The 24421-nt window shown below is 42.1% G+C and overlaps 1 protein-coding gene across 1 annotated transcript; it reads right to left on the reverse strand.

Moving 5' to 3' along the window:
- Positions 1 to 168: 168 nt before the first annotated feature.
- LRIF1 (ligand dependent nuclear receptor interacting factor 1) lies at positions 169 to 20830 on the reverse strand. Its single transcript, XM_020782533.3, has 4 exons — positions 19998 to 20830; positions 16687 to 18175; positions 2773 to 3021; positions 169 to 1778 (listed from the first exon to the last, which is right to left on the reverse strand). Exons 1-4 carry the CDS (start codon positions 20081 to 20083, stop codon positions 1353 to 1355), a joined length of 2250 nt encoding a protein of 749 aa, XP_020638192.3. The 5' UTR covers positions 20084 to 20830; the 3' UTR covers positions 169 to 1352.
- Positions 20831 to 24421: the final 3591 nt, after the last annotated feature.

Here is a 24421-nt window from a genome sequence, read left to right on the forward strand (position 1 = left end):
TTGAGAAGGAGAAATTACTATAATTATTAACCAGTTCATATAAAAAAGTAAGATTTAGAATAAGCATGTTAACTTTTTAATTGGATTTAACTGAGACCTGCTGTCTTTTAAAAAATCATCTTCCATATCCCATGTACAGAGGTTCAAAGACCACAGGCAACCAAGACAGACAGAAGCTACAAATTTATTTGTCAAATACTGTATATAATTACTGTTGCCCATGTCAATGGAATTCAAATTGGCTACATGAATTCATAGTTACCTCAAGTGGATTTTTTTTCCTTGAAAATTTCCTGCAGAAAAATAGATCTGTTTTCCTTCCTCATACAAATGAAACATGTATCTGCTTTTTAAATCTCTGTTCAATGCTTATAACATCATTGCATATCTTCCTGCATCATAAATCTACCTCTCTGGAGATATTTAAATTCTACTGAACCACACAGAAAGACACTGAAAAATGCCACATAAGAATGTGTTCATCAAATCACTAATAAATTTGCAAACAGATAATAGGAATTAAATGCTAGGTAACTGGAAAAACACATTTTATTAGAGGAATGTACTAGGTACTATATTTTTAACCAAAATAATTATTGTAAGCTAGCCTTCCCCAAGTTGGAGTCCTCTAAATGTGCTGGACACAAGGATGAGGTATCAGGCTATGAGGAGCCTTAAGGTTTATAGAAATACAAAACATATTTTGAGAAATAGCCTAATATATCTGTATGATACAACAACAGTACTGTGACTAACTGAGCAAGCCTTATTGCCACAGAACAATGGCTGGGGAAACTAATTGGTAGCACAAACAGGAATTTCCTGGACTACAATGTTTTGAAACATTAGAGTAACAACTGAAGTACATTTCAGGAAACTCCATTAAGAAACTGTTTATGGCCCAATTCAAATAGCAGTTAAAGATGAACTCCACGAATACCTTCAGATTTAGACTAGTCCATCTTCTTACGCTAGCACATTTTCTTCAAACATTAGGCAAACAGTACCTGAAGCTTCTATCTACTTTCCTTTCATTATAAGAAATCTGATGTAATTATACCAAAGAATACAAACTGTATTACTGTAAAAATGTACTGAATTAGTCAAATAACATTTTATGCAAGCTATATTTTTCTGGCTGAAATCCTAGGCTTTTATTCCTTGAGATTCAGTGCCAAGGAATAAAAGCCTAGAATTTCAATCAGAAAAATGCAGGTATTTAATCCTGCACTCTTTAATACCAGGTAATATAGAAATACCAGACTCTGAAAATCAACAGGTAACTTTTTAAAAAAGTTACAAAAAGCAAAGTTTACAGCAGAATTTGGGAGTAAGGAATAAATTTGTTAAGTCTAGTGTGTTTTTTTACGGAACTCTTCCAGTGCCACTTCTCGCTCCCTCAACAGGAGTTTTAGCTTTGTTATTTTTTCATCTCTAATTGTTTCCTCCACGTCTGGGGGGCTAAATGGAAATCCGTCTTCTGTAAAAGAACTGAGAGAAGGTTCCTTGTCAGAGCAATGTGAATCAGGGTTTAACATGTCTTCTTCATTAGTTGGAGTACAAGGATTTGAGCCAGGGTCCAAACTTTCAGATAATTGCAGCAAACATGTAGGACTTTCTTGTTCTGATCCAGCTTGTCCGCAAGTACTACTTTGGTTATCCACTTCTGTGTAAGATTCCGAGTCTGTGTTCAAAGTCTTCTTCCTCTTTGCATGTTCTAATACTGGTGATGTTTTTATTCTTCTCTTTATATTCAGCTCTTCTTGTTCCTTAACTATCTGTGTATTAAGATAACATACAAGCATTCAATTACTTTAGCTTTATAAATAAATCCCATTGTTAAAAATAAAACAAACATCACAACAGCAATTTAAAGGCCTTTATAAAGTCCTGAACCCAGTTGCAAAATATTAATTGAGCATAAAGAAACATGATCCAGTTCCTGAAGCATGTTTTTTATAAAATTGTAAAAAATGTCATTATGAATTTTGGGGGGACTTCTACTTGCAAAATTAGCAAGGGAATCATAATTAATGGTAGAGTATGTGCAATGCTCCAAATTTAAAACCTGTTTCCCTAGAATCTGTAGCAGATATTACCAAGCCAGATCAACAAGTAGTCCTATATTCCTAATAGTGACTCAGTATCTACCAAGGTTCTTCCTCTTTTAGTATACATAAGGCAAGTAACAAAACTTTCAAATTCACCATGACCTTATGTACAGTAATTGATTGTATCCAGTCTGTTAATTGAACTGTATCACTGAAATCCACTGGCGTTATCATGGTATGTCCAGTCCTATTAAGTTCAATGGGACCTACATTCAGTAGTCTAGAGTTCTTTCACCATTTTCAGTGGTCTTTTAGAAAAAGCCAAGTGCCCTTAGGCACTAGCCACCCTAACCCCCATATATTCCTCACTGGATCTTCTTTATGCTTTTACACAGCTGACCTATTCCACATATCCTTTCAAGTTCCTGTTTTAGTCTTTAGCAGTCCTCTATCTCACTCCCCTGTCTGCTGCAATCCATGCCCCACATTTTGCAGTTTTATTTTCTCTTCACACACCTTATACTATTCCTGAGCAAGGATTTTCAAAACCAAGCTGTCTTCATGCAGACTGTACTGCATGGTATCTAGAAATAATTGATGACATAATAGCTTAGCCAACCATTATGAGTTCCTTTACCCTTGGCACATAATATGTAGATCTATGTCAACAAAATCTAAATACATATAAGAAAGAAATAACATATCTAAACATTTCAGATACCTTTTCTTCTTCTCTGAATCCATATGTAACAGGTACTGTTCTACACAAGTCACAGGTGTCATTTGCTTGTACACTTCTGGAACACACAGATTCTTCTGAACTTGGAAGAGAAAGTGATACAGGTATTCTTCTTAGATACACTCTCTCCTCTTTGAAGAGGCCAAATTTCCTTCTCAACTCAAAATATGACTTTCTGCGTTGCTTCTTCTGCTGTTTGATCTGAATATTCATTCCTGAAACAGTTTTAGTCTGAAAAGTAAACATTCAGCAATTTAGCTTGTAGGAACATTACAATGATTGGACCATTGTTCACAAAGCTTAATATTTTCATTATAGAACCCTCCCCCATCCCTATTGTACACCTTAACCTGGTGAGGGTGTATGAGTGTCAGGGAACATGACAACAATAACAACAGGAGGCTAGACTCCTAGCATGATCCCCAAGGTTGCGTGGTCAAAGCTGAGACATCAGACTTAAGATGCACCTGCCTTCTTCAGAAATTCATAGAACATAAGCAGAGGAGAATGTACAATAATAATAATAATAATAATAATAATAATAATAATAATAATAATAATAATAATAATAATAATAATAATAATTAATAATAATAATAATAATAATAATAATAATAATAATAATAATAATAATAATAATAATAATAATAATAATAATAATAATAATGTGTGCCATCAATTCTGACATGGCAATCCTTTTTAGGAATTTGTAGGTCGAAATTACTCAGAAATACCATCTTACCATCCCCTTCTTTTGGAGATGCCCTTGGACTGTGCAGCTTGCCCAAGGCTGCACAGTCTGGCTGTATTTGCAGGAGGCACTTCCAAACTCTGGCTCTGCAACCAGATGCATGGCTCACTGAGCCTGCCAGGGTGGAGAAATTCTTGAAGGCCAGCTACTGGGCAGCAGCAATAGTGGAAAGTCATTCTGGAAAATGATTGTTCCCAGACAATGGAAGTGACACTACAGCTTACTCATAGTGAAAGCCCTATGTTGAAAATTAAATAAGTAGTTTCCCAGGTAGATTTGTTTCCCAGGTCAGAAGGAGTAAATCAGTTACTGGAGGAGATAAAAGAATGAAATGAATACTGTTGTTGCTAATGAAGCAAAAAGGGCAACTAGTTGCCAATGTGCAGAGGCAGGAGGAAAGTCTGATACTGCCTGACACTTCTAACTGGAACACGCAATGTGAGAAGTATGACTCAAGCTAAGCCTGAAACCACAAAATGAGAAATGGAATATTAAAAACATTGCAATACTTAAGTTGAATAAACTAAAGGGGACAATTTCAATAAGAAAATCACAAAGTGCTCCCTCTGGAATCTGTAACTTCAGAAACAATGATGTGGCTCAAATAGTAAAGTGAGATGAAGCACAAATTGTTAGGAGTTATAATACAAAGTATGACCTAATAAGCTCAGTAAGACATAAGAAACCTATGAACGTAATCATAATTCAAGTTAAGCTCCAACTACAGATGCTGATTAAAAAAATAGAAAAAAATACTGCAGTATGTAAGTACCCAGGATGAAATTGATTTCACACCAAAACAAAATAGGCTATTAATAATGGATGACTGGAATGCAAAAATAGGAAATAAAGCAGAATCAAATATTTTTTAGTGAATTTGGCTTAGGGATCAGCAATAAAGCAAGTGATTGACTTATGGAATTCCATTCAGTCAACAACTTGTTTATCAAAGAAATGTTTCAGGCAACACAACAGACAATTATACTTACGGATTTAACCAGTGTGATTGGGTTCTTTTGAAAGAGGGGGCAGACCTGGTGTTCCGGCGGGAAGAACTGACAGAGACGAAGCAATGGTGCAAAACAAGGTTGTTTACTGTCCTTAACTCCAGGAATTCCCAAACCCAAAGGATCTAACATTTCCACCTCCGGCAACAGCTTATAACTTTTAACTTTAACATTCACAACATTTCTGGTTTCTTTTACATTTCCTTCATTCCATGCATAGAGCTGGTTATTTGGCTTTGTAACGGCGCGCTCAACACTGCACAAGCCGTTCGGCAACATGGGTGTACCACTCGGGTTCCCTCCAACCTGGGGAGATAGGGACTGGTACCATAAGGGATCTCCTCCTTCCCCAAACCCAGAATAGGAGATGTTACTTCCCATTTCCATCTCTCACTCTGCTCACTGATCACCATAGGGTGTTGATCAGGTGGGGTGGGCAGCAGTCCTCTTCCCGTCATCAAGTTAGGAAAATCCTTTACCAGTTTCGCGATCCTATCTCTTTGTTCTCCAGTCTCATCTGTCTGCACACTTCTCTCCCTCAGTTCCTTCTGCTCACCTCCTTCTTCACCCTCCTCTTTTATATCCTCCCATCTTCCTCCTTCTAACTCCTCCTTTGCCTGCCTCTGTTTCTCTTCCGCTAGAAACACTTCCACTGCTTGTGACTCCAGTTCCTTCATCGTCCAACTTTATCAGTTCCCCTACTGCACAATCTTTGTGTTCTTTCTTCGGTTCCTTCATGCAGGATGGCACACTTCTGTTTTCCTGTTCACAACCAGCTAACCAATAAAGGAATAAGATAGGCTAGATAATAGAAAATAGAAGGTGGACCAGCTCTACAGTGAACCCTTGATTTATGGGATTAAACCGTATTGGAACGGTGGCCGCAGGTCGAAAATTCAGTAGATCGAGTGTCCATTTCCCATACGAATCCATTGAAAATGATTTAATCCGTTCCAGCCAAAGAAAACAAATTCTGGGCTTCCAAAGCTGCATCTGCTGCCCTCTGCCTTCTGTCTCCACTGCCCTCTGCTTCCCATCCCTGCAGGGACAGGAGGCAGAGGGCACCGGGGACAGGAGGCAGAGGGTGCAGCTTTGGAAGCCCGGGAAGCCGAAAGCCGCTCTGCACCCACTGCCAGCTTTCAGGGCTTAGAAAGCTGCACCCACTGCCCTTTTGTCTCCTGTCTCTGGTGCCCTCTGCCTCAGGTAAGAGGGCAGCAGGGGCTGCTTTGAATTTCCTGCTAGTTATCAGCTAGATGCTACTAAATGTAATCCCATTTGCTTTCTACATGCATAACAAAACAATATGATTTCAACTGTAACATCAAAAAATAATTAAACATATTAAAATATCACTAATTTAAAAACATAAATACACATCAAAGCAGTAAAATGCACAGATAAAGAATGAACATATAGATTTGATTTCTTTTTTACATTAAGCTGCTTTGAAGTTTTGGGAATCTCGCTCTCTATCTCCTCAGCAAAAAAGCAAACAAAACAAAACAGAATACAAAAAGCAATCCTGCACTACACATTCATTTGCAAACTTGCTGGATCTTTCAACACTTAATAATGTTCAAACCTATTTTGCAGGAATGGATATAAGAAGTGCTAGTTATTTGAAAGTTTATGCAGTAGATCTAGTTGCATAGAAAGCATGTGGGACACACAGGTAATGTGGGGTCAAACAGGTAATGGAACATAAATAGTGAGTGGTTTAGTTTTCATTCGTTTTTTCCAATGGCAGACTTGAGACTGGAGGCAATGAAGCCACTCTCATATGTTTTCTATACAAATACTTTGTCATCTGCCACCAGAGAATCCTGGCTATGAATCAAAGCTCAATATTCTGTTGTTCCCAGTTTGTCCCATGCATGATTCCACTTCTTGTGCAAAGAGAAATCCACCAATCTCTTGTGCAAGTGGAAGCCCGATTAAAAGCAACGGATGATGTCTGGCTTTCTTAGCTAAAAGCTGAAGATCAGGAAGGGGGCTCAAGGAAAACTCCACAAAAAATAAACTAGTAACTAGGCGAATAATTAGCTAAGTAATTGTTATTTTTCATGAAGAGCTTATTGATAGAACAATGTTTAAAGCCAACTTTATTTAATTTCTATACTGCCCATCTGACCAATGGTCACTCTGGGCAGTTCACAGCAAAAACAGTGAAATGAAAGAAAAATAAGGGTTACTTACCATGGTTCTTCAAGTGGTACTCTGTGAATTCACACAAGTGGGTTGTTGCGCCTGCGCAGGAATTCCTCAGAATCTTCTAGAGCTTAAACAAAAAAGAGATTAGAAAGACGTTACCCCTACAGCGCATGCTCTGCCCGCCTCAACCCTCAGTTCCATTTTATTCGCCACAAACCATGCTCACTGTAGAGCACTGATCAAGTAGTGACAGAAAGAGGGGAGGAGGGTGGGTATGTGTGAATTCACAAAGTACCACTTGAAGAACCATGGTTACAGGTAAGTAACCTTTCTTTCTTCATTGTGGACTCTGTGAATGCACACAAGTGGGTGACTGACAAGCTTGCTTACCGGATGGAGCGCCGTCACTCCAGGACAGATGTCAGGACAGCTCTTCCAAAGGCAGCATCCTTCTTGGTTCTAAGGTCCAACTGATAGTGTGTGATAAAGGTGGACGCAGTAGACCAAGTTGCTGCCCAGCAGATGTCCGGAATGTCCACTCCTCTCAGCGACGCGGTGGATGTTGCCATGGCTCTGGTAGAATGAGCCTTGAGTCCCTCTGGAGGGTTCCTGCCAAGTAGTTGATACGTCAAGGAAATAGTAGACACAATTCACCTGGACAGGGTGGACGAGGCAGCAGCAGAGCCCTTGAGTGAACCATAGAAATAGAGAAACAGTTTGACTGATTTACGGAAATCTTTTGTCCTCGTTGTATAGTACGCCAATGCTCTCCTAACGTCCAGGGAGTGAAGCACACATTCCACATCAGTAGATGGGTCGGGGAACAGAGTTGGCAAAGAAATGGGTTGATTAAGGTGAAAGCTAGACATGACCTTTGGTAGAAAAGATGCGTTCGGGTAAAGAGCCACCTTATCTCGGAAGAACTGCAAGTATGGAGGGCCGTGACATAAAGCTGCAAGTTTGCTTTCCCTTCTAGCCGACTTAATGGCTACCAGAAAAAGAATCTTAAACAACAAAAGTCTGACATCTGATGTAGCCATGGGCTCAAATGGAGGTCTTGTGAGAGCTTGAAGTACCGAACGTAAAGACCACTGAGGCAAAGGTGACTTCAGGGGTGGTCTCAAGTGCAGGACTCCTTTAAGGAAGGCCTTAACAGTCGGGTGCGAAAAAAGTTGTGTCGACTCAGAGTCCCTGAGCTGAAAGGAGACAATCGCTGACACATAAACTTTTAAGGTGGAAAGGGCTAAACCTTGGTCGAACAAGTAACGCAAACACAATAACAATGTGTTAAGTGAAACTGGTAACGGTTGTAAATTTCTTGCTGCTGCAAATCTCAGAAAATTATTCCACTTGTAGGAATAAAGCAGCTTAGTAGATGGTTTCCTTGCTTGGGAAAGCACTTCATAGATCAAATCTAAATTCTCCAAGCTGTTAGGTGGAGCAACTGGGTGACAGATCAGACCCGAGTCTAGGCAGAGCACATGAGGCAGCATTGGTAGACGTACTAAATCCGATGCCATAGCCTTGAGAGTGGTGAACCACGGTTGCCGTGGCCACCATGGAGCTATCAGAACAACATTGGCTCTCTCCTGGCGGATCTTGATGAGTGATCTCTGCACTAGAGGGAACAGTGGGAAGAGGTACAGAAACTGCTGGTTCCATCTGATCACGAACGTGTCCCCGAGCAACGCTGGGCCTCTTCCTGCCCAGGAGCAGAACTTGTTGCATTTCTTGTTGCGTGATGTCGCAAACACGTCTATCTCCGGTGTCCCCCACCTCCAACAGAGCATGTGGTAAGTCTCTGTGTCCAGTTCCCACTCGTGACTCTGTCTGGGTAGATGACTCAGACAATCTGCCAACTTGTTGTCCCCTGTGGAGATATGTATGGCTACAGGAAACACATGACGTCGTAATACCACTCCCATAGCAGATTCATGAGATAGAGGAGCGACACTGAGCGTGTGCCCCCTTGCTTGTTTATATAATACATGGTTATGGTGTTGTCTGTGACTATTTGTACACCACAACCCTGTATCAATGGGGCAAATGCTCGAAACACTTTTATGACCGCCCACATCTCTAGATGGTTTCCTTTGCCGACCACAGTGCATGTATGGTGTGAGTCCCACAGTGGGCTCCCCATCCTGTCGGGCTGGCATCTGTGGTGACTTGAGCGGTGAGCTGCAATGGCCGAAATGGGCGTCCGATGAGAAGGAGATGCCCACCATTGTAGCTGTTTTGCTAGCTCTCTTGAAACTGGTAGACGCTTGTGCTTGCTGTCTGTCATCGGGTCGAAGAATGACAGGAACCAAGCCTGCAATGACCTCATTTTGAGACATGCATGAGGGATTGCTGCAGTTGTGGATGCCATCAGTCCCAAGAGGTGTTGCGCTTGATGAGCTGTCACCTTGGGGTGCTGCTGAAAGTATGTACAACTTTGCGTAACTTCACAATCCGTAATGGAGTTAAGAAGACTCTCACCTTCAGGGAATTGAGTCGAGCCCCTATATAGTCTATCACTTGAGTGGGCACGAGTTGAGATTTTTTCCTGTTCACCTGAAGACCTAAGTCCTTCAGGATGCACAAAACATACTCTGTGTCTTGAATGGCTTTGTGAAGTACTTTTTCGATGATGCATTTTTGGAGTAAGGATGCGACTTCTTCCTCTAGTGCTGGTGAGTATGATGTGTATCGGAGGTGACCTACAGGAGGGTTTTCCTGAAATTCTAAATGATAACCGAATTGGATTATGCTTAGAACCCATCTGTCCTTTGTAATGGTTAGCCAATTTTGAATGAATGGGGTGAGACAAATATGAGTGGGAGTGTTCCAGTCAAAGATAATGCTTTGCTTTCTTTGCAGGTGGACGGTAAGATGATTTGCGTTGCTATGGAACCTGAGGGTGGAATGATGTAGTCGTTGAAGATGTCTGAGATGACCTAGTGGTCCCCTGCTGCCTATAGGAACGTTAAGTTTGGTTGGAAGAGGCAGGCTGGTATTGTTGTTGGCCACAGGATTTGCGCCATAAGTACTTTGGGTACTTTGGTTGTTGCTGAATGGTATATGATTTTGCGGTTTTCTTGATCTTATGTAGCTTTTCCATTTTATCATCGGTCTTTTCATTGAATAGTCTGGTGGCATCGAAGGGGAGCTCCTCGATGTGAGATTTTGCTTCTTCTGTTATACCTGAAGAATGGAGCCATGCATGTCTCCGTAGTCTAATAGATGATATCATGGACTTAGACGCTACATCAGCAGCATGTTTTGAAGCCAGGCACTGACGCTTCGCCACTGTAAGAGCTTCAGTGTATGTGCTCAGAAAGGAAGCTCTAGTGCCTTCTGGGGCTGCTTCTAAAGCAGGGAGTACTCTAGTCCAGAGCTGTTTCTGGTAGGCTCCCATCGCAGCTTGATAGTTAGCCACTCTCAACAGAAAGGCTGCAAAGGAGTACTGTTTTCGTCCAGAACATTGAGTTTTCAACCTTCCCTATTCGTGGGCGTGACCTCTGTTCTCGCTGACGACTTTGAAATGTTGGACTGGACTGTGACAGAATTAGGGTTAGGGTGCTTGAGCAAAAACTCTGCATCTTTGCCTTGCGTGTGGTAAAGATTTTCAATCCAACACGTGATTTGAGTACAGTTGGGTGGTAGAGACCATGACTCCTTGACCAGCTCCATAAGAGCAGCGATAAATGCCAAACTGAGTGGTGCCATTCTCTCTTGTAAGATGTCCCCAAAGACCAGGTCCTCTTTTGGTTGAGGGGGTTGTATTGCCTCCAACTTTAAAGACTTCACCATTCTAGACACCATTTGGGCATAGGCTGAGAAATCATCTGATGGTGATGACGCATGAGGGTCAGCCGCATCCGACTCAGGTGTTCTTCCCTCTACCTGGGATTTATCAAATTCTTCCGAATACACCTCCTCCTCATGATCCGAGGGGACTGGTGATAAGATATCCTCATGTTCAGAAAGAGGAACGGATGGGGGGTGCCCTACTGCCCTGAGAATGAGGGGCAATATGTGGTGCAGTCTGGCCATATTTGTCCTTATATGCTGGTACGGTCGCATGATAGTGCTTTCTCTCGGCGTCATGGTGCCTTGATTTTTTGTAGACAGGAGCTTTGAGGTCAAGGGTGTCTACAACATCGACGGGGTGGAGATATGGATGGAGAAGATGAAGTGGAGGCATATAAATAATGTATCCTTTTGTGCTTGTGTCATCTTTCATAGGTCAAAGAGGAATCCAAAGAATAGTGTTCGTCCCTTCTTTGATGTTGAGTGTGCTTGCGATCCACCGTCACATAAATGGGCTCATCTGTGGAAGATTTCGATCGACGTTGAGACGAGCAAGGTATGATCACCACCTCTTTGCGAGAGTGTCGACGTCGATTGGGAGACAAATGCTTCCTTTTCAATGACTTTTTACAATGCGGTGAAGTTGGGTCCAACGAGACCGATGGTGAGGGAGACATTTCCAATGCCTGCCCGGCCAAAACAGGGCTGTAATGGGCAGAAGCCGCGCTAACTGGCCAGGTGATGGTAAACGGCTCGGCATGGAAGTCGACACCGTTACCCGTTGGGGTGGAATAGGGTTGGCAACCTCCAAAGGGGAATCACGGTCCCATGAAGAATCCTCCAAGACAGGTGATGGAGGGGAGGCGGAGTCTGGTGGAATGTCTCGACGCCGATCCTTTTTCTCAGCCTGTTTGCCGGGCTTGTCTTTAACCTGCAGCTTCTTTTTCTTAGGGTCTTCTTTTTGAGCCGAGGAAGAAGCCACGGTAAGGGGCTTTTTTCCACCCTTGGTGGCAGGTTTCTTAGAGGTTTCCCCCGTTTTTAGGTGCCTGTGCAGGTGGTGTTGGGGTGGATAAACCCTCAGGGTGGGGTGTATCTGGAGGATTTGAAGCAATCTCCATTTCGTCAGGCTTAGACGTGGAGAGGGTTTTATCCCAGAGGTAAAGCTTCAACCTTTTCTGTCTAGCTCTGAGGGCAGGCTTGATTAAGTTTTTACAGCGCCTGCACAATTGAGGTTGATGACCCTCTCCGAGGCAGATTAAGCAACGGTCATGTCCATCAGAGAAAGGGAGTTTGCGTGTACACGAGGCACACCTTCTAAATGGATCTGACACCTTCTAAATGGATCAGTCGGAGAAATAGTCCAATCAAAACTCACAGTCCTCAAACGCAGCAATGTAGTGAAGGAAAATCTGTATACTGTATTCTTATATACCCGAAACATAATCCGATAAGGAAGTCAGGGTGGTCCGTTTAAAACCAGGGAGGGAGTCCGTGGGGGGGAAGGATGGGAAAACCAGAATCGTAGTCAAACAGTCCGAATCAAGCCAAAATAGATGGAAAATCAAGATAAGGGGTAACGATGAAAAGGGAGAAAGACAGAATCGTGGTCAAAAATAGTCCGCATTCGGGGGAAAAAAACAGTGCGATAAACAACAAAAGTACAGAGCTCTAGGGAGAGGTTCCAAACGCTAGGTGGAAAAAATGGAACTGAGGGTTGAGGCGGGCGGAGCATGCGCTGTAGGGGTAACGTCTTTCTAATCTCTTTTTTGTTTAAGCTCTAGAAGATTCCGAGGAATTCATGTGCAGGCGCAACAACCCACTTGTGTGCATTCACAGAGTTCACGATGAAGAACATAACATAATCAGTGCAGTAAAATTAAATTACATTATCATGACATATTAAAAACACATTAAAACAGGTGGCAGTTAGTTATAAGAAGCCAATGTTCTCAGCGGCTCTTTGGCAAGTTTTGAAAAGCCTGCCAGAATAAAAATAAATAGAAGGCCACAGGAAGGAAACTAGGTTGATTTCAGATAGCAATGCATTCCACGGACAGGGCATAACCACCAAGAAGGTGTCATCCCTTTCGGCCTCCCTCAGGGTATGCATCCTTAGTTGTCCTGCCTGGGAAGTGCAAGTACAACAGGGAGTGTTTTGCCATGTACTGAGGTCCCAAACTTTTAGGGCTTTATAGGTCAAGACCATCACCTTGAAGCCGATATGGAAATGGACTCATAGCCAGTGCAAGGTGACCAGGACCAGAGAGATATGATGGTACTTATTAACTCCTCTCACTAATCTGGTCACCATAGTCTATACCTGAAGTTTCCCTATCAATCTCAGTGGCAGCCTCACATAGAGTGCAATCCAATAATCTGTTCTTGAGATTAGTACCATTAAATGGACCAGGGTGGTGAGGGATCCGGTGTCAATGTAGGGATGCAGTTGTAAAAGCTGCCTGAGGTGGAAATACGCAGACCGGACCACAGATACTGTCTGGGAATCCATTAATAGCACTCTGTTCAGAAGGACACGTTAACATTATCCTTCAAGGAGTGCCCCCCAAAAGAGAGAGAAGTCCCCCAATCCACAGTCAGCAGGAACAACCACCCAGAGAACCTCCATCTTGTCAGGATTCAATTTTAGTCCCCATCCATGCCAGGACAGCTGCCAGGCAGTGCTCAGAGAACAGGATGGCAACCATTAAAGAAGGGTGGAAAGAGAGAGAGCGTTGGGTGTCATCTGCATACTGACACAAAGCTCCAAATCTCTGGATGACCTCTCCCAGCAGTCTCATGTAGATATTAAACAGCAGAGGGCTGATTGATCCCTGAGGGACTCCACAATCTACAGTACAAGAAGCAGAGACTAACTGCATTCTCAGGGGAAAGTCCTTAAGGAAAGATTGGAGTCAGGACAACACCAGGCCTCCAATTTTCAACCCCAAGAGTTTCACAGGAGGATAGTGTGGTTGATGGTATCAAAGGCCACTGAGAAGTTGAGGAGAATGAGTAGGCACACTTTGCCCCATTGGCCTCCCTCAGAAGATCATTTTGCAGGGTGACCAATGTCATTTCCATGCAGTGACACAGCCTAAACTTGCGCTGGAAGAAACTGAGGGCACTAGTTTCATCTAAGAGTGTCTGAAAATGATCAGCTGCCACCCTCTCCACTGGCTTGCTCAAGTATGGAATACAGTGGTGCCTCGCTTAGCGGTTAATTCGTGCAGAAAAAAATCGCTGCTAAGCGGTAACATCGCTAAGCGAAATAAAAAAGCCCATAGAAACGCATTAAAACACGATTAATGCATTCCTATGGGCTTAAAACTCACCTTTAAGCGAAGATCCTCCATAGTGCTGCCATTTTTGGTGCCTCTAAAGCAAGGAATCCGTCCCTGAAAACAGCGGGCGGCCATTTTGTTTACCCGGCGGCCATTTTGAAACCGCCGATCAGCTGTGCGAAAATGAGTGGTTTGCCATGATTGCTTCCCTGCGATCATCGCAAAGCGAAAATAGCCCATAGGGACCATTGCAAAGCGATCACTTTTGTCACTATGCGGAGCAATTGCTATGCGAGGCACCACTGTATTGGCAACGGGTCTACAGTTATCATAATCATCTGTTGCCAAGTTAGTTTTTTTCAGGATGAGCCGAATTAGTGTTTCTAAGTCCTCCAAGAGAGATGCATTAATAATTGAAGTGTCCCATTCTGTCATGGTCAGCCAAGCAGCTTTTGAAAAGGCAAGGGTCTAGGGAGGTTGTGATGGTCCTACAGCAATCAAGCACGTTGTCAACCTTTGCTGGAGACACAGGCTGAAATTGATTTGATAAGACAGGAGAAAGTGGTGCGTGGAAATCTCAATCTGATCTATATCAATCTGTAAGTTTAGGTCCCAGCGGATGGCTCCACATTACTCTTTAAATATGCTACAAACTGGTCAAAGGAGATATGAATGGGAGGCCTATCACCTTGACCAGTCCCAGAAAGGTTGCGTACTATGTGGAATGATTCCACCTGCTGATTTGGGGCTTCACTTATCTGGGAAGCATCAGATGTTCTTCTGGCTGTTTTTATAGTTGATAAATACATTGCTTCATCAGACACCAGATATTGTGGACAAAGCGCTTGATAGCTATCGGGCCACCACCTCATCCCCTGCCCGGCCTGGCTAATCAAAGCAGCCAGGCCCATAAAAATTGAATGGGCCACAGCAATAATCAATGGGTCTTTCCTTGAGGGCAGGGTATCTCTTGCCCTCAAGGAGACACTCATTAGGCCCATAAGGAAGAAATCTAGTTTGGCGGCAGACGAAACTGGCAATAATAGGCCTGTCGCCAACGTTTCTTTCATTAGCAAAGTGGTGGAGAGGGTGGTGGCTGATCAGCTTCAGGCTCATTTGGATGAAACAAATGCCCTGGATCCGTTCCAGTCGGGTTTCAGGCCACGCCATGGTACAGGAACGGCACTGGTCGCCCTGTATGATGACCTATTGAGGGAGGCCGACAGGGGTAAAATGTCTGTTGGTCCTCCTCGATATCTCAGCTGCCTTTGATACTGTCGACCACAGTATCCTCCTGAGGAGGCTCTCTGACTTGGGAATTGGTGGCCTGGTGTTTGCTTGACTCCAATTCTTCTTGGAGGACCATCCTCAGAGAGTACAGCTTAGGGAGAGGGTTTCGTCCCCATGGAGCCTCAACTGTGGTGTCCCGCAGGGCTTCATCATCTCCCCAATGCTGTTTAATATCTACATGAGGCCGCTGGGTGGGGTTATCAGGGGGTGTGGGGCACCGTGCCATCTGTATGCTGATGACACTCAGCTCTACATCTCCTTTTCACCAACTGCAGAGGATGCCGTTCTGTCCCTTCAGCAGTGATTGGAGGCTGTACTGCAGTGGATGCAGGAAAATGGGCTGAGGTTGAACCCGGACAAGACGGAGGTCTTGATGGTGGGTGGCCCCACCATCAGTGATTTGGGAAACTCCCTCTCATTGGGGGGGGGGCTGACTCTCACCACAAAGAGTGAGGTTTGCAGCTTGGGGATCCATCTGGACCCGGCGCTCACCGTTCCGCCTATTTCCATCTTTGGAGGATTGCCCAGCTGCATCCCTATCTTGATGTTGGGGCGCTCACCACTTTGGTACAGGCGCTTGTAATCTCGAGATTAGACCACTGTAACACCACTACGTGGGGCTATCTTTGAAGTTGATGCGGAAGCTTCAAATGGTGCAGAATGCGGCGGCCAGACACCTTAGTGGGAAATACCATCATATCTCTCCCACTCTGGCCACTTTGCATTGGCTGCCTGTTCAGCTCTGCGTTGATTTCAAAGTTTTAATGCTTACGTACAAAGTCCTAAACAGTTTAGGGCCTTGATATTTGGCGGAACACCTACTCCCACCAAAACCCGTATCACTCGATATAGTCAGGAGGTAAGGTTGAGGAGGCCTGAAAGGAAAAACTAGAAACTGGGCCTCTTGGCAGTGGTTCCTCGCCTTTAGAATAAACTCCCCCCCCCGAGATCTGCATGCCCCCTTTACTGGGCATTTTCAAAAGTCAACTGAAAACCTGGCTGTTTAAGCAGGCCTTCCCTCCAGCCACTATTTGATCTATTTTTTTTCCCTTTTTTCTTTTCCATCTTGAACAATTGACCTGTTGAAAATACCAGGTCTAGAGTATAGCCTGCCATATGTGTGGGGCAGCTGACTGGGACATGTCTAAGAAAGCCACGGTTTCCAAGAACTCAAAAGCTGGCCCAGAAACCTCAGCCTCGGCATGAAGTCCCCCAGGACAAACAGCCGGGGGGACCTCAACAGGCCAGCTGAGATGACATTCACCAGCTCAAGAAAGGAAAGCACTGGTTCGCGAGGAGCATAGTAAAGCACCATAATCCCAAATTCATCCCTAGTCCCAACAACATATCGAGGGCCTCTAGGCCTGGAATCACCAAGGCAGGAAGCTTGACAATCTTTAAGGTGTTCTTATAAACAATGGCTACTCTCCCCCAAACCTCCATTCCAGTCTGTTGGATGGAATAACCAGATGGGCATCGTATAGAGGGGGCCACACCACCCTCTGTATCCACCCAAGTTTCAGCAATACATGCCAGGTCTGTGCCTGCACCTAAAACAATGTACTAAAAGAAAGAAAAACCACACAGAAATTGGTAAAATTTGTTCTACCGAAAGCATTACCTTTTCTTCTTCAGAAGTATAAGGTACCATAGATGGTAGTAAAGCAGCAGGTTCTTCAGAAGAAAGTGTGATGTTTTTGCTTTCTCTTCTGGCTGATTTTTTATCAACTTTTAATTCAGAAACGTGTCCCAATGCTGACACTGCTTCAAGCTGGTTGATGTTGCTTGTTTGTAGACTTCCAAGTGGTGACACCAAAGAGGGAGATGCAGCTTCTAAATTCTTGCTCACTTCAGACTGTATCTGTGGTTTCATATTCCCACTGACTTCTGCATCTTTTACACTACATGTATTCCCTTTATTTTTTGACAATACTAGACTAACAACTTGGTTAGCTATTGTACTATCAGCTGGTGAACTAAATACATTTGATTTCTGCTTTCTGATGAGTGTTTCATCATTAGATGGTACTTGTTTCTTGCAATTATTTGCTGATGCAACACTATGCTCTTTTTTTGTTAATAAATATACCTTCTCATTGTACACTACCAAGGCATTATCTTTTATAGAAGTAATTTTTCCTTGGCTTTCACTTAGACTGTTTGAACTTGCTGGGAGAATACTGGTCGTGTTGCTATTTACGTTCTTCATATTAGCCAAAAATTTTAAGATCTTCGATACCATGCTATTTGATGACTTTACAGCAACAAGGCAAGGTGCTGATTGCTTTAAATTTTCTTGAACACTCCATTTAATAGGAAACATTTCTTTTTTCTCACAATCAGATGTTGTCACATTTAGGGTGGAAAGACTGACCGCTCTTTGTGGTACTATTTGCATTAAATGTTCTGTTGCTTCTATGACAGATTTTGGACATATATTTTGAAATGGTTTAGAAGCAGTTGATTTCACGGTATTTACTGGTGACACATAAATAACTGTTGGTACTTTTGCAACTTCACCTGGCCCTGAAGGTGCTGCCGCTGCCAGAATTTTCTGTTGAATTCCCAGTGGTAATAAAGAAGCTGGAACAGATTTAACTTCTGCATGAGCTGGTATTTGGAGATGATGTCCAGAAGGCAACACTGTAGATCTTGCAGTACCTGGATCGTTCTTTGTATTCAAGAGTACATAATTTGTATTGTTCTTCCCCAAGCAATTTGGGGCAACATCTTTTCGGAAGGAGAGTCTATCAGCTGAATGAAAATTACTCTGAATTGTAAGAACAGTAGGTGTTGGTGGGTTTTCTTTTACAACAGAGGTTATGTTTGCCTTTTCCTCTTGACCAAAGGGCTTTGGTAGAATCCATTTTCCAGGTGTAGCTGCCGTATGTTCAGGATTTTTAACAAATGGAAATGTAGTAGTTGCAAACAAACCTTTCAAATTATCATGACTGAATCTTGAGGTATTTCCTTTAACATTATCAGCTGTGATTTGAGATTGAACCAAGGGCACAAAATTTCCTAGAGGTTTAGATACTGGAAGCAATTTCACAGGTTTTTCTCCATTCAGCCCAGCCATCTGAACTATATGGTACACACGACCTGTAATACTTAAAAGAATGAAACATAAACAATTATTTATGTACTATAATTATTACGTTAACAGTTGTGCATTCTCAGTGGTCCACATGCACTGAAGTCTTATCACATCAGACCTACAAGTCTAAAACCATATTGGTTGATTTGAGTGCAAAACCAGTGGCACCTTGCTTTCTTCACTGCGGAATTCTGTGTGTAAAGTTAACCAGTCAATGCTTATAAAGGAGAAAATAATCAGCTACAATAGTTTCTATAGTTCTTTCTTTCTTTAAAAAAATAACTGTTTCATGAATTCATTAATAAAAGTAAACACACACCAACACATTATTAACTACTTCAAAGATGTCTTAGCCACCATCATTCTTATATTCTCAAACAAAATTTAAGGCACAACCCAGATTAGCTGCATCACATCTATTACAAGATTAATATTTTCAGGTGATTATGCCAAGGGTGTATATTTGAGTATACATGTTTTATTGATGTATAATGAAAGAGCAAAGTACACAAAATGATACAAACAGAACAATGATGCAATGCCTCTGCAGGTCAAATAAAAACCAGTACTACTGTAATTTCCCACCACTTTCACAAATACAGTGAAAGTGTATTTCCCCCCCACACCTCAATTTCCTTAGCTTGATAAATTTTTATCCCAAAATCCTAGGAGTTTCTAACCAGTACACCAGACTGGCTCTCCAGTTAAGATTCTATATAGTCCTCTAAGTTTCACTTTTACGAAGCCAGAAGAATGCACATGGGGAGAACCCCTGAAGCATAGGTAAAAAAAAAAATATTCCCTCTCCCACAATGGCACAGTGAATCTAACTGCCCAACCAGGGGGACTGAACACAGATTTCCCTAGTTCTACTTCCAGTCTCAGACTATATTGCATATTTTAATTCATATATTTGTGGGCTGCGGAGTACTTTGTATAGTAAATATAAGCATGGAGAACAGTTGAAATAAGCAGCTCAAAAGTGCCCAAGAAAGAACCCAGAATCCATAAAAACTGTTCTCTCAATGGTCCACACTGTTTTCAAGGCGTTAAAACAACAGAATGAATCAACTCTAGACCTAGTATGAGGCAGGTAATTTTACTTTTATTATACGACTAAGGGCCAGGCAGGCAGAGGTTTAAAATGAGTTGAGAAGTGGATTTGGATTCTTTGCCTCATATACAAAAATGTTTTAAGTCCTCTCTACAACACCGATAATAATCTCAGAACTGCAGAGCTGGAAGGGACCCTGTGGATCGTCGAGCCCTAACCCCCCCCCAAGGAGGCGCAGCGGGGATTCGAACTCCCAACCTTTGGCTCCAGCGCCAGAGACCCAAGCCATTGAGTAGTCACGCTTGGTGATCTGGCTTCACACCCGATTTCTCGTATGTAGACGTGACCTACGGCGCCGAGACAAGAGCCTCACCTCGCCTCTCCCTCCCACACGAAAATCATCCTCTAACATCTCTTTCAGCCCAGACATCGGCGAAGAAAATAACTATCCCAATGCGCTTTAAAAAAAAAAAGGGGGGGGTGAGACCAAAATCATGAGGATGAGTTGCCGGCGAAAGAGCACAAGAAGCCAACGCGAGAGGGCGCTGCGCTTGTCACCAAGACTCTCCAGACAGCGACGAAAGACAAAGGCTGGGCTTCCTCCTCTTCACAGGAGGGAAAAGCGAGAGCTACACACCGACAGACAGTCCAGGACGCTGCTTTTCCCTCCTCCTGGCAGACTCTGAGGCGTGAAAGATTTTCAGACTTTTCCTTCAACGGCAAGGACCCTTTCCCTAACAGAGGCGTGCAGTATTAAGGATAAAGGAGCCCCACAACTCACCAAAGCGGGCCAACTCTCCTGGGCCCCCTTCCCTCGTCACGCTTTCCGTCCGCCTTCGCAGACACCCCCGACGCCATTTCGGACATATCGACCGGGAAGCTCCGGGGCCAATCTTCCCCTCTCCCATGGCCTGATTCAGGGACTTCCTCTTCCCGTTGTCTAACTTCTAACTCCTTCCGTTTGACGTACTTCCGGATAGTTAGGGTTTCCGGAAAGGTTAGTGGGTGCTTCTGTAGCACTCTCCTCCCTGGGCACCAATAAAAAATAACTTCCTGCTCATCCACTTCCGGCAAGTCTTTTTATTTAATTAAGAAGACGCCATTTTGCTGCTTTCCAGTATGTCAGTTACAGATTCCGGACACTCGGAAAAAGATTTCCGGGTTGCTCTTAAGACTTCCTTTTTGGAAAAAGAATATAAAGTCTTAGATAGAAGATAAGAGTACAGTACTGTATTTTGGTCACAAAGTGACTTCCAATAGCTAGCACTATTTTGATTAGCAATAAAGAGCAAACACCAAAAAAAAAAAATTCCAATGTAGATTTAAAATATTTAAAATAAGGCACGTTGAAAGTAAAATACATAATAATATAACAGATTTTAAATACTGTAGATGTAAATTGAAACAATTAATTAGAATATGCCATTTTCAGTGAAAGCTGAAAGCAATGCTGGTCAGAGATCATTACAACACGGATGTAGGAGGCAACAGCTGTGACACTCAAGCTATTTTGTGTTAGTACTGCACAGAAGGTAGCAATGGTAAACCACATAGAGTGGTCCTGACCCGACCAGATAGGTGGGATATTAATAAAATAAATAAATTAATAAAATAAATAAGCCACTACTGAACTTTGCCTGCCATTAAAACTATGATGAGACAGTCCAGAAAGAAACAAGACATAGTGCTGGAAGATGAGATTTCCAGGTGAGAAAGCACTCAGTCAAACTCAAATGGCTCTAATACTGAGGCAAAATGTAGCACAGGTAGTGACCATAATGCAAAATCTGACTGAATACTATCAGTCAGATTCCATAGAAAACCTATCAAAATAACCATCATTCAAGTCTATGCTCCAACTACAGATGCTGAAGAAGATGAAATTGAAAGCTTTTACACAAGCACCAAGGAGGAAATTGATCAACACTAAAATAAAACATGTTTATGTTATCATAGCTGACTAAATGCAAAACTAGGGAACAAAACAACAACATTTTTGAAAATTTGGTCTAGGATAGTGGTTCCCAACCTTGAGTAAGCCACGTGTTTTTGGGCTGCAATTCCCAGAAGCTATCACAACTAGTTATACTGGATGGGGTTTCTGGGACTTGCAGTCCAAAAACATCTGGGTAGCCAAGAAGCACTGAGAAGCACTGGTTTAAAAGACAGAAATTAAGCAGGAGAATGGCTTCTAAGAGTTCTACAAAACCAACAATCTCTTTATTGCAAAGACATGCTTCAAACAATGGAACAAATGCCTGTACATGTGGACATCACCAGACGGTCAATATAGAACTCAAATAGACTACATAATTGGAAGTAAGTGATACAGAAGCTGTATTTTCTCTGCCAAAACAAGGCCAGGAGCAGATTGTGATACTGATCACAAACTGTTAACATCAAACATTTGAGTAAAGCTGAAAAAGAACACTGAAAGAATTATGGTGCCAAATATAATTTAAACAACATTTCTAAGGAATTTAAAATCTGCATAAGGAACAGATTTGCATTACTAAACTCAATTGATCATGAGCCAGAGCAATCCTGATTGAAACCAGAGATATTATTAAGGATGAAAATGAAAAGACAATTCCTGTATTAAAAAGGAATGAAAAACATAGATGGATGACACCGTAAAGGACATGCAAGAAGCAGAAGTAAAAGGTGACAGACACAGGGTCAGAACCCTGAGTGCAGTTTTTCAGTAACTGTCACACTGAGATTTATTCTTCAGTCATAAAAGTTACTCTGTGTATTTGTAGCTAAAGATTTGATGAGAGATTAATACTGATGTAGTTGTTTAGTAATTAAGTTGTGTCGGACTCTTTGTGACCCTATGGACCAGACACGCCAGGCCCTCTTGTCTTCCACTGCCTCCTGGAGTTTGCTCAGATTCATGTTGGTGGCTTTGAGGACAAATACTAATGTATAAAGGTAATTGAGTGTGCTTTATTGAATATGGATATTAAAATGAGGTGTGATTATAGAGAAATGGTATTGCAGAAGGAAAAGGTAGGTGAAAACAAGGCAATGAAAGGTATAACAAGTAGAATATACACAATATTAATAGAAACACAGAACCAAAAAAGTTTTCTTAAAACATTAAAGGAACATGATTTGGGAGAGGAATTGAGTGCTGAGCTATGGAATATTATATGGGATAAAAGAATATGAAGTCTATGTATGTATGTATGTATGTATGTATGTATGTATGTATGTATGTATGTATGTATGTATGTATGTATGTATTTATTTATTTATTTATTTATTTATTTATTTATTTATTTATTTATTCATTCATTCATTCATTCATTCATTCATTCATTCATTCATTCATTCCCTGCCCTTCTGGTCTATTCGACCACTATATGGGATAAAAGAATATGAAGTCTGTGTCCACATATATTTTTATATACTGTGTGTATAGGGTGTATATATGTATGTACACACAGTGTACATACTGTGTGTGTGTGTGTGTGTGTACACACACACACACACATATACATATACATATATATACATACATACATATATACACACACACACACTGTATATATATACATGCTGTATGTATGTATGTATGTATGTATGTATGTATGTATGTATGTATGTATGTATGTATGTATGTATGTATGTATGTATGTATGTATGTATGTATGTATGTATGTATCCTGCCCATCTGGTCTATTCGTCCACTCTGGGTGGCTTCCAATGAGCAAATATACAATAAAACACAGAAATTTTACATAAACAATCCAAACAAAATAGAGTACTAAAAACAAATAATAAAGAAAGAATAAAAGAAAGTTAAGTATTGACAGGAGGGAAGGCCTGAGTATACATCCATGTTTTAAGTTGTCTCTTAAAGGTGCCCAGCGTGGGGGCCGCACGAATCACCGGAGGAAGGTTATTCCAGAGACGAGGAGCCACCGCCAAGAAGGCCCGATCTCATGTCTTTTCCTTCCGGGCGTCCCTCGATGTTAGGCTCCTCAGCCTCACCTCCTAACTCGTGCGGGTGATCCGGGTAGATCTTGGTGGGAGGAGGCATTCCGCCAGGTATCGAGGTCCTAAACCATTTAGGGCCTTATAGGCAAGCATTAAAACTTTGAAGTCAATGCGGAAACGGATGGGCAGCCAGTGCAGCATGGCCAGGATAGGAGAAATATGTTGGTATTTTCCCACTCCAGTAAGGAGTCTGGCCGCTGCATTCAGCACCACCTGAAGTTTCTGCATCAGCTTCAAAGGCAGCCCCACATAGAGCGTTTACAGTGGTTTAATCTTGAGATTACAAGTGCATGTACTAAGGTAGTGAGGACCCCCATGTCGAGGTAGGGTTGCAGCCAGGCAATCCGCCAAAGATGGAAGAAGGCGGTGCGGACTACCGACGCCACCTGGGTTTCCATGATGAGCGTCGGGTCCAGATGTACCCCCAAGCTGCGAACCCCACTCTTCGCAGCCAGGGCCGCCCCCCCAAACATGAGTCACCCTAAGCCGCCAACCACATGGATAAAGAAAACTTTTATAAATTAGTTTTTGGATGGTATTTAACTCCAGTGAAATTAAATCACATAAGATACTAAGTTGATTTAATTTCACAAGGAAATAAACAAAATAGATTAAATACAGAGGTATGTTCTAAAATAGCTCTTTTATGAATATCTGACAAGGAGCAATAGAACTGGATAAAAAAAAAATTCAAATTTATCAACGGTGACAAGATTAACTGGTACCTAAGAATTGGAAAATAAAGCATGATTTTCAATTAAATGAGTGATATAAATAAGTGTTGAAAATAGCTATTAATTATAAGTGAATGTGTAATATTAAATTAAATAAGGCTTTGATAAATAAGAATATTTTTATTGATATCTGGGGAGAATATATCAATTTTGTATAAATAAAGGGAAAAGGTTATGCACCTTCACAAGAGTCAATGCACGTTTGGAAAGGGAATGTGAAGAAAAACTGGTTATATGTCCAAAGGGTCCGGTGGGAGGAAGCACATTATGTGTAATTGCATTATGTGTTATAGAGCAGGCCGGGTAGGTGGGGCTCGTCAGCCACGGAAGGCATCTAGGAGAAGGAAAACTCCGATTTCAAACCTCCACTGCCTTGTGGCTATATCCACTCATGAAAAAGGCTTCAGGAGTTAACCTTGAGGCAAAATCCGGAGCTGGAGTCCCGAAGGCAGCATGTGTCGTTCTG

Source organism: Pogona vitticeps, chromosome 4, assembly GCF_051106095.1.
Source record: "Pogona vitticeps strain Pit_001003342236 chromosome 4, PviZW2.1, whole genome shotgun sequence".
Taxonomy (NCBI): domain Eukaryota; kingdom Metazoa; phylum Chordata; class Lepidosauria; order Squamata; family Agamidae; genus Pogona; species Pogona vitticeps.